At 31.6% G+C, this 11,753-nt stretch overlaps 1 protein-coding gene across 1 annotated transcript; it reads right to left on the bottom strand.

Moving 5' to 3' along the window:
* Window positions 1–5,182: 5,182 nt before the first annotated feature.
* Window positions 5,183–7,668, bottom strand: LOC100241969 (cytochrome P450 CYP82D47). The gene is made up of 2 exons (XM_002282097.4): window positions 6,718–7,668; window positions 5,183–5,826 (listed from the first exon to the last, which is right to left on the bottom strand). Exons 1-2 carry the CDS (start codon window positions 7,666–7,668, stop codon window positions 5,200–5,202), a joined length of 1,578 nt encoding a protein of 525 aa, XP_002282133.3. The 3' UTR covers window positions 5,183–5,199.
* Between the last annotated feature and the right edge of the window lie 4,085 nt (window positions 7,669–11,753).

Below are 11,753 nucleotides of genomic sequence, written 5' to 3'. Positions count from 1 at the left end.
AAGAAGGTCTTTTGGAATCAAGAATCAAAATGTAAGAGTTTAAGATTGGCTTGAAGGATTAGAAGTTAGCAGAATTTTAAAGTTTGAGGAGAGTGCATATAAGTCAAGACTATGACAAACCAATAAAATTAGAGTTTGTATACTATCTTTGTTTTTTATTTTATTTCATCATCTACTTCATTGTTCTAGTGTTGTTGCTCCCATTCATCTAAATTGAAAAATGATTAAAATTGGTGAGGATTTGCTTGAGTACTTTAAAGACGAGTCTTCTTGTTTAGCGCCAAAATGGTAATACAGTATTGAAATGTAATGATTCATGAATGCATGGATGTAGAAAGTCAATTATGATGCCAGCAAATGTGAATCTAGTGGGGTAAAATTATAACTTATGACCACACAAAATTGGCAATAATAAGTACAAATGTGAATCTCATGGTGCAAAATTGTAACTTATAAGCACACAAAGTTGACAATACGAAGTGGACACTCTTCTTTTTGGGGTGTAGACAGAATCAATGAACTAACCCTAATCCACTAATTTTTAGCAATTTTTCTTTTAATAATATTGGGTTTTAAAATATAAAATTGAATTAGACCAATTCGGTTACCTATTTAAAAAATCAATAGTAAAACAAATTGAACTTATCTAAAAGTTATATATTTACATCAATAATATGAGTATTGGTTATATTATTAATTTGATGAAAAGCTTTCATATTCGATACAACTTCATATGCACATTTATAGCTTTTATCTAATCATGGTTTTTTTTTTTTTAGTCCAAATTAACAAAAAAAAAAAATGATTTTTATTGTTACATCAAACCAAAACAAATTGAAACAAAATAAACCGACTAATCAATTATTGTGAGTCAAACCGAACCAACCATTTTCTTCTTTAAATTCAATTAAATTGATTTTTAATGCATAAAAATTAATTGGATTGATTCAATTTGATTTTGACGTTGAAAATCAAACTAAGAGCCCAACGTTCTACAATGGAATGGGTGAAGTTATAATTTTCGTCTTTATCTTCTACTTTAATGATGTACAAGAAGGCAACTAAAGTCTACCAAAAAGACAGACCAATTATCAACTTGCAACTCATTAAGTCTATTGCACATGTATGCATATGGTCAAGTGCATACTTATTTTTCACTATCTATACCGGAAGAAAAATGTTATATGCCACTTTTTCTTCTACAAGGAGAAAACAAAAAAAAAACACCAAAATTCAAGCTAAGACAAAATTAAAAAAGTACCGTACTCATTAGTTATTATTTTAAACTTGTACCTCTTCAAATTGATAAATGGTAGTTTTTTCCATTCATACTTTCATTCGTTCATATATAAAGTATATATAGAGGGTAATCACCATTCTAAGAATGGGAAGGAATGATATAAGGAAATAACAACTAATATCCTAATTTCTCAACTTTCCTAATATCTCAATATTCCTAATATCTCAATATTCTTAATATCTCAACTTTCCTAATATTTAAACATTCCTAATATCTCAACACTAAATAATATAAGGAAAGAATGATATACGGAAAGCATTCCTAATATCTCAACACTCCCCCTCAAGTTGGTGTATATATGTCACACATGCCCAACTTGTCTAAAAATTTTGAGAACACTTGACATGAGACAGCTTTGGTGAGGATATCGGCCAATTGATCTTCTGATCGAATCTTAGTCAATTCCACAATCTTATCATCCAACTTTTCCTTAATGAAGAATCTATCCACCTCGACATGCTTTGTACGATCATGTTGTACTGGATTATGAGCAATATCACATGCGGCTTTATTGTCACAAAACAATCGGATTGGTTGCCTAGATAGGTAACCTAAATCCTGTAAGAGAAGTCTTAGCCATAATGTCTCACAAAGTCCTAGAGTCATACATCTAAATTCTGCTTCTGCACTTGAACGAGCGATGACATTCTGCTTCTTACTTTTCCATGTCACAAGATTACCACCTACAAAGGTAAAGTAACCAGATGTAGATCGCCTATCATCCATTGCACCGGCCCAATCAGCATCAGTATATACTTCTATACTCTGATGATTAACATTTTTAGCGAACAAAATTCCCTTCCCATGAGCATTTTTCAAATACCTCAAAATACGCATAACTGCATTCATATGTTGCTCTCCAAGATTATGCATGTATTGACTCACTACACTCAATGCATAAGCAAGATCTGGTCTTGTATGAGCTAAGTACATTAATCTCCCCACAAGTCTCTGATATCTTCTCTTATCAGTTGATACTTGATTAGACTCAACACACAATTTCAGACCTTCTTCTATTGGTGTATTAACAGGTTGACATCCCGACATTCCAGTCTCCTGTAAAAGATCTAAGGCATACTTTCTTTGAGAAAGAAAAATTTCTTCACTTGATCGAGAAACTTCAATCCCAAGAAAGTATTTCAGATAACCTAGATCTTTCATTTCGAATTCTCTAGATAGATAATTTTGCAGAGCTTTTCTTTCTTCAGGATCATTTCCTGTAACTACCATGTCATCCACATATACGATGAGTGCGGTAATCTTACCATGTTGCTTTTTCAGGAACAAAGTGTGATCTGAATTACTTTGATGATAGCTAAAAGCTCTCATTGACTTTGTGAACCTTCCAAACCATGCTCTCGGGGATTGCTTCAACCCATACAATGACTTCTTCAATTTGCACACCTTCTAACATTGTTTTTCTGACACCATGCATCCTGGTGGAAGATCCATATATACTTCTTCAGATAACTCACCATGCAAAAAAGCATTTTTCACATCGAACTGTTGTAACGGCCAATCTAGGTTTGCAGCTAAAGACAGTAATACTCGAACTGTGTTGATCTTAGCTACAGGTGCAAATGTCTCTGTGTAGTCAATTCCATAAGTTTGAGTGTACCCTTTTGCTACCAGTCTTGCTTTAAATCGTTCAATACTACCATCTGCCTTGTACTTTACAGTATAGATCCAACGACACCCAACTTGCTTCTTTCCTGGTGGACATTCTACGAGTTCCCATGTTTCATTCTTCTGCAATGATTTCATCTCTTCATTCATAACTGCTTTCCACCTTGGATCAGCTAAGGCTTCCTGCACACTGTTAGGAATAGCTACAGTAGATAATTGATTTACAAATGACTTATTTGATTCAGACAAACGATGGTTAGACACATAGTTGCTCATGGGATATTTGAGTTTGGTAGACAATTCAGGTTCATATGTGGGTTTAAGATACCTCTATTATGACGGTGTGGTAACCGTTTCATGAATGGATCGGGTTCCAAATTAAGAACACCTTCAACAGACGACGATTGGTTTGGTATTTCAGTGAAGACATCTTCAGACCTAAATTGTTGACCACTCATATCCAACTCACCCGCTTCTTGGTTCACTAGTTCAGATTGTCCAGATTCATTCTCCTCAGAGATATGATAATCATAATCGAGAGTCTGAATTTCCTTATGGTACTCCCCCTGAAGTTCAAACTCAGATGAAAAATACATCGAATCTTCATGAAACACCACATCCATTGTAATATACATTTGTCGAGTTGGAGGATAGTAACATCGATATCCCTTTTTGTGCAATGCATATCCAACAAACACACATTGTAATGCATGAGAAGTTAACTTGGTGCGTTGGTGTTTGTGTAGATGCACAAATGCCACACAACCAAAAACACGAGAAGGTAGATTTGGGATAGTTGGGCCAACTACGACATTAATAAGAGCTTGGAGAGGTGTTTGGAAGTTAATTGAGCTGGAAGGTACCCGATTGATCAAGTATACGGCAGATGTGATTGCTCCTCCCCAATAAGATATCGGTGTTTTTGCTGCTATCAAGGAAGCACGAACAACCTCTAACAAGTTAGCAGAATTTTAAAGTTTGAGGAGAGTGCATATAAGTCAAGACTATGACAAACCAATAAAATTAGAGTTTGTATACTATCTTTGTTTTTTATTTTATTTCATCATCTACTTCATTGTTCTAGTGTTGTTGCTCCCATTCATCTAAATTGAAAAATGATTAAAATTTGTGAGGATTTGCTTGAGTACTTTAAAGACGAGTCTTCTTGTTTAGCGCCAAAATGGTAATACAGTATTGAATTGTAATGATTCATGAATGCATGGATGTAGAAAGTCAATTATGATGCCAACAAATGTGAATCTAGTGGGGTAAAATTATAACTTATGACCACACAAAATTGGCAATAATAAGTACAAATGTGAATCTCATGGTGCAAAATTGTAACTTATAAGCACACAAAGTTGACAATACGAAGTGGACACTCTTCTTTTTGGGGTGTAGACAGAATCAATGAACTAACCCTAATCCACTAATTTTTAGCAATTTTTCTTTTAATAATATTGGGTTTTAAAATATAAAATTGAATTAGACCAATTTGGTTACCTATTTAAAAAATCAATAGTAAAACAAATTGAACTTATCTAAAAGTTCTATATTTACATCAATAATATGAGTATTGGTTATATTATTAATTTGATGAAAAGCTTTCACATTCGATACAACTTCATATGCACATTTATAGCTTTTATCTAATCATGGTTTTTTTTTTTTTAGTCCAAATTAACCAAAAAAAAATGATTTTTATTGTTACAACAAACCAAAACAAATTAAAACAAAATAAACCGACGAATCAATTATTGTGAGTCAAACCGAACCAACCATTTTCTTCTTTAAATTCAATTAAATTGATTTTTAATGCATAAAAATTAATTGGATTGATTCAATTTGATTTTGACGTTGAAAATCAAACTGATAGCCCAACGTTCTACAATGGGAATGGGTGAAGTTATAATTTTCGTCTTTATCTTCTACTTTAATGATGTACAAGAAGGCAACTAAAATCTACCAAAAGACAAACCAATTATCAACTTGCAACTCATTAAGTCTATTGCACACGTATGCATATGGTCAATTGCATACTTATTTTTCACTATCTATAGAGGAAGAAAAATGTTATATGCCACTTTTTCTTCTACAAGGAGAAAACAAAAAAAAAAACACCAAAATTCAAGCTAAGACAAAATTAAAAAAGTACCGTACTCATTAGTTATTATTTTAAACTTGTACCACATGTACAAATTTTATTTGTATTTTTATTTCCTATAATATAATACTAGGTTTCTTGAAATAGTCTCTCTCAACATTCATTGGTTTTACTCATAAAGATCACAAGAAGACAGACGTGGCGAGATGAGAACTTCAAGTGGAGTGGATTTGATGTTTGTTATCCCAAGGCTCTCGCTCATATCAACTGTTGCATTTGATGGAGTCGAAAGTTGAAATTTGTGTAGGAAATTGGCTAATGTTAAGTGTAGCACTTGAAGGGCAAAAGTTGCACCAGGGCAAATTCTTCTTCCACCACCAAATGGTGTAAACTCAAAATTTTTGCCCCTCATATCAACGTCTTTGTGAGTAGTGAGGAATCTCTCTGGTTGAAACTCTGTTGGATTCAACCATACACTTGGGTCTCTTTGGATCTTAGTGAGGTTCAATACAAGACGAGTGCCATTTGGGATACGATAACCACCTAAAATGGAATCTTGGTTAAATTGGCGTGGTCCTGAAAGTGGAAGTGCGGGATATAACCTCAATGTCTCTTTAACAATTGCTTGGAGGTAGACCAACTTGCTTAAATCCACTTCATTTACCAGTCTCCCTTTACCAACATGAGTGTCCAATTCTTCTTGGGCTTTTCTTAACATACATGGATTATTCAATAAAAGTGAGATCACCCATGTTAGAGTAACAGATGTAGTGTCACTGCCTCCTGCAATCAAAATCTGCCAAGTACAAAACATTAACTAATGTTAATAAAATTAAAACTACTAACAGGATTAAAGGGGAAAAAGGCTCCAATTTATTTTTTTATTTTTTCAAGAGTGAGTGTCCTTATGTCTAAGGGGCACGAACAGATAGGAGTCTGATTCTAGACATAGAGTTTAGTGTCCGTCGATCAAAAGTAGCTTGAATTTGAAACTCGCTCACAAATTTAGCATTTTATAAAACTTCATGTTAGGCTTCAAAATTAAAATAAAAAATAAAATATAAAAATCCTTAAATTTACAAGGGAAAGCCACTGTATTTATTATGACGAAGAGTCTTTGAAAGGCGTAATTGTGTAACCAACTCAAGATCAAGAAGCCCAGTCAATGAGGCCTCAAACCATGAGGAATAAAGAACACACTTTCATGATCTTCTGACGAGAATGGCCCAGCCACCCAGAGGAGAGTTGGATTATTACCTGCCCAGCCCAAACACCCAAGCCAGAGGTTCGACATAATTCTAGTTACGCTCAGATTCTCAGGTGGGTTGTATTTCGTTATAATTGCTTGTCGAAGCTGCTCATGTTACTCTTTTGACAAATAACAACGTATAATAAAACACATTATGAAATCAAAAACGTTTTATTTTTAAGTAAAAAAATTCTATTTTCGCTGATGCAAAAAATTCTTTCATAATTGATAAAACTTTTATAAATCTAATATTATCTTTTAAAAAGTATTGACTTTGACTAGCTTCAACCAGCAACAGAAAGTTATTCCATCGAAGGTGTGAGTACTCTCGAGAGTCTGAGAGTCCCGACTAAAGAGGATAAAGCATGAATTATGACTTAAGAAGAATGTCATTTTTTTTAGTAGCATATAAAGGTGCTCGAGGAATAATGTGCATACCAGGGATGTGGCTTTGTTGATTGTGTCGGCATCATAGCCGGTAGGGTCCGTGCCAGCCAGAATGGACAGCATCACGTCCATTAAGTCCTGGTTACCACTAGCTTCACCCGAATCTTTTCGCCGTCGGTGTTCCTCTAACCATTCCTGAGCAATACCATCCATTTCTTTTGCAGTCTTCTTCGTGGCTTTCAGATGTCCACCCACGTCAAGCCAGCCAAGAAAAGGAAGGGCATCCGACACCACAAAGAGACCCAACAAACGAAAGAATTCCCTAATCGATTTCTGGCACCGCTGGGTCTCTTTCTCTTGACTTTCGGCTGTATAACCGAAATATCGTTTTCCAACAACCATCATAAGAATCACGTTCAGAGTCAAGTCCCCAAACCATTGCTTCATGTCCACCAAAACAACGCCTGCCTCGTTTTTCTTCTCGGCCCAAAGCTTGTATAGTTCCTTCATGCATGTCTCCACCTCTGAGATTCGGACGTTCTTCAGCAACTCTAGCCGGCGGTTCGAGAGGAGCTCTAGAGTGGCTATCTTCCGCACTTCCCGCCAGTATGCACCGTGAGGAGAGAAAGCAAACATGGCATCGTTATATCCCAATTGTTTGGAGATTACAAGTTGAGGACGGGAGGCCAGAGCCAGGTCATGGGTGGTGAAGCATTCCTTGGCCATCTGCCAACTACTCACCACCACAGCTCTTTTCAATCCCAGCCGAACGCTGAATACTGCTCCATACTTGTCGGCCATGGTTCCCAAAAGTAAGTGGGGCAAATTCTTAGACCCACCTAGGAGGTGTAGGTGACCTATTATGGGCCATGCACCAGCAGCTTCAGGTGCCATTCTGCCCTTACCAGCTCCAGACCGCCATAATAACAGGTAGTAGGAGAGGACAAGTATTGCAAATGCTCCAACCATGGCAGGGTTTAGGCATTGGAGAAGGAAATCCATGGTAGCTTAGATTGTCGCTATTGGATTACTGTGGTTAAACTGTGGGTAGCTTCCCTGTTCAAGCATACATATATATGCATAATACCAGGGACATGTCCAAACGTTATTTTCTTACTATGACCACATTTTTTTTTATTATAATACTATATTTAGAAAACAGCCTTCCTAGGATCACTACAGATCGGAAAAAAGTTATGGCAACTGTTTTTTTTAGCAGGCTTTTTGTTCTTCAAAACAAAAAATATAAAAAAAAAACTTTTGATTATTAAAAGTCCTCGTATATATGTTATTAATAACATAAAATAGAATATTTTAAAAAAATAATTTTTATCTGTTTTCATTTGTTTTTTAATGATTATTTTAAAAAATAATTATACAAATACAAGAATTAAAAATACAATAATAAATATAAAAAATATTTTTAAAATATATTTAAAAATGTTAAAAACATGTTATATTTTAGGTTTTTTAACAGATTTTTATTTTAAAAAATTGGCCTCAAAAAACTATTTTTTAAAACAATTACTAAATTTATCCTTAAGGTCGTAGAGAACAGCTTCGCCTTGGGATGCGTGTCCACACCGCCACAAGATGCATGCAGGAGGTGCTCGGTGTCTTCTACATTCTATTCTTAGAACGGCGGATTGGTACAAGTCTTGCATGCCCGCATCATAAAATTTGAACCCTGGCTGGCACTTACCCCCTTGAGAATGAACAGTTCAAGTCAAGTTTTAATAGCTTGGTTTCTTACCAAGCTCAAGACGGCTACTTTACGGCATGCACCATCTATGACTAAAGATCTGTCTATTTGTGTTGTACGATGCATGAGTCCTACTTTTTCCTTCGCTTCTGATAAAGCAAGGAGACTATTAATTTAGTTAATTTGTAGGGAAGCATTCCAATTGTCAAAAGATAAGTACAAAAGTTCCGCAGATAAATTTGAGTTTTGACCGGCTTCTGAATAAATTTTATTCCGTATAGCTTCGCAACAAAAATGTTCGCCCTCTAGTCTTCTTCCCACGTGAGTTTTGAACCAAAATACTACTATTTAATAATTTTAAAAAAAAAAACATACCTTATATAGGTTGGGTTTGAAAATAATGTCCGAATTTGAAAATAATGTTCGGTCGAATGTGTTTCATAGACATGGACATTTGTGTGGATGAGTTTGACTTTCTAATGCAAAACACATCATATTATGCTTCTCATAAAAATAGCATCTTCTACCTACCCTCATAATTATCTTAAGATATTTTATTCTTATAAATAAAATATTTTAAATAAAAATTAATATGAAATTTTATTTATTACTTTTTTAAATTATCTTAATAAATCATATCCATTTCACAAAAATTTATAATTATTAAAATATTTTTTCATCTAAAGCGATTCTATAATTTATTTTTTACTCATTGTTATTTCAAACTTACATGCTTAAGTCATATATTAAAATTTTCATGGTTTTGAAAATTGGCTTGCACCAATCGATTCAACCGTTGACCGATCGTATTTCCAATTTGATCTTTTTTTTGGACCATTTGGTCATTCATGGATTTTACCCTAAAATAGCTTATATGCTTTGCGTTTCACATTTGCATTTTCTTTTACATTATAAACTCTAGCAATATTTTTCATATATTTTCCATGACAAACACAAATGCAGCTATATGTAGATTTCTCTTCTTTTTTTTTTCTTTTTTTTTTTTTGTAATTTATATAAATCCACAGCAATGAAATGCATTTTTATTATTTTTTCTAAAACTAAAAAAACTCGACCATGATTTACATTTACATAACTTATAAATAAATAAATAAATAAAATCAAGAAATGCATGAATGGATATGTTTATTATAAAATATTTAATCAAAATTGAAAATTAATTTCAAAAATATTTAATTATATTTAAATTTGATTTAATAAAAAAAATAATTTATGTATAAAATAGAAACATTTATTTTTTTTAATAAGATTTGAATTTACTGATAATAAAGATAATTAAAATATAAAACTACATTATAAAAAATAAAATAAAAGAATTATTTTATTGCAGTGTGATATAATAATTTAGATAATTAAATTTATCATAAAATCAATTCATGTCAACCGCCTATAATTCGTTAAAAAAAAATTAGTTATCATGTATTTATTATAAAAAAATTAATTGAACAAATTACTATTATTTACTAGTTTTATGCAAAAACTAATTGTTAATTAATTCTCCGAAATTCACGTAAATATTTTTTTCTAGCATTTAAAAATTTATTTTTTTATTTAATAAATTAATTATATTTCAATATTCAATATTTCGTATATTCCTATTTTATATAAAAGAAAATTAGAATATTAAAATAAAATGAACGGCAAACTAATAAAGAATGTACCAAAGGATTTTTAATAATTTTGCATTTGTGTTCTTTTTTGGGACTCCTATTTAATTTACCTAAACATTTTAATGTCAACAGAAACAATTTTTTTTCTTTTTAAATTTTCTGAACACATAAACACTAAAGGCATTATAATCACTTTAAGACATTTTAGTAACAAAATAACGTTTATATGCAGTATGAATTAACTTTTTTTTTTTTTTAAGACATGAACAGTGAAGACAAAATAATCACTTAAAAATATTCTAGTAACAAAATAAATTTTTATATAAAGGAAATATATTTGTTGGTGTTAGTGTATTTTATCTAATTAATAATATTGTTACTTTTTTATTAATTAGATGCAAACTATTTTCTTGGGTCTTATCTATTTCAAGACAACATATTATCTGAAATCTTAAAATTTAAGGTAAGTATATATTTATGATTGGTAAAAAAAAATTAATGAATAATACAAGAATTAGAAAGTGAATACTTTCTATTTTCTAATTTGGTTTCTATTATATTTTTAATTCTAAAAATATTTTTGATAAGTTTCAAAATTTTAAAATTATGTTTATCTCTAAATTTGTGTTTGATTCTAAAAAAATATTAAAATATTTTTTAATAAGTTTTAAAATTGTGTTTATCTTTAAATTTGTATTTGATTTTAAAAAGAATTTTTCAATATCTTAGAATTAGAAAACTCTCTATAATTTTAAAAAACAAATGTAAACTTTTATGATCCTCTACCTTTCAAACTTTGGAAATCTTTCTTAAAAATAACTTTTGACTTCAACGTAGAAAAGAAGTCTTTTCGAGATTTTAAAGGATTCACTAAGGAGTAAAGAATAGTGTGTCAAAAATATGAAAAATGAATGTAGATATTAATGAGATAAAACATTAAGCAGTAAGTATATCCAATTAAGTAAAACTGCATACCTTTTTTTTATAATTAATGGATTATTTAATAATATTTATTGGTACGTTTTACTTTATTTATATTTACATGAGATTGACTATTTTTAATAAATAATTAATTACACTCTCAAAATTGATAATAAAATATTAATTTAGAAATTGCATTTTCATCCCTCTTTCTAAAATAAAATTCATATAAAAAGTTGGCAAATTACCTTCATCTTTAATAATCCATTTCTTCCTCCTTTTTCTTTTATTTTATTCCTTTTTTTTTCCCCGTTCATTTTCATCCTCAAATCGTTGCCAGGCGCCTCTGCTGGTCGTCGCTAGGTGTTGCAGCGATCACTGTCGACTAGTCTGTACTCTTCAGCCCCTACCATAGGGGGAGAAAATAAAAGAAGAAAACCAGAAGAAAAGAAAACATATAAGAAAAATATTAGAGTTTTGGAGGGGTAGTTGAAGAGAGGGTATTTTGGGTATTAAATGTACAAAATTATTTTCTTTTTTTTAAAAAAGAAAAATGTGGATGCAGGGACAGTTTAGGTTGATGCATTTAAAAGCTCTCTTCACTATATCAACGCTAGCATTAACTTTCTTTTGATTGGAACAATCTAGAATAAGCATTACATAAAAATAACAAATAAATAAGAATATGTTGCTTAATTAAAACTTTTTTTTATAACAAATACATGATAATAACAAACAAAAATTATGTACATAAAAATAACCAATATAGAAAACAATTAATAAAAAAAAAAAGAGATGAAGGCAACAAGCTTAATATTTAGGTGTTTTCTAAG

Source organism: Vitis vinifera, chromosome 18, assembly GCF_030704535.1.
Source record: "Vitis vinifera cultivar Pinot Noir 40024 chromosome 18, ASM3070453v1".
NCBI classification, from domain to species: Eukaryota; Viridiplantae; Streptophyta; class Magnoliopsida; order Vitales; family Vitaceae; genus Vitis; species Vitis vinifera.
The sequence above is the reverse complement of the archived record's forward strand: the minus strand, read 5'-3'. Positions and strand labels throughout refer to the sequence as shown.

What these genes read in the sequence shown, in the direction of transcription:
- LOC100241969 (XM_002282097.4), bottom strand. Translation starts at nt 7,668, where the DNA reads ATGGATTTCCTTCTCCAATGCCTAAACCCTGCCATGGTTGGAGCATTT. An exon ending in TCAACAAAGCCACATCCCTG is followed by an intron (nt 5,827 to 6,717) that starts GTATGCACATTA and finishes TGTACTTGGCAG; the next exon opens with ATTTTGATTGCAGGAGGCAG.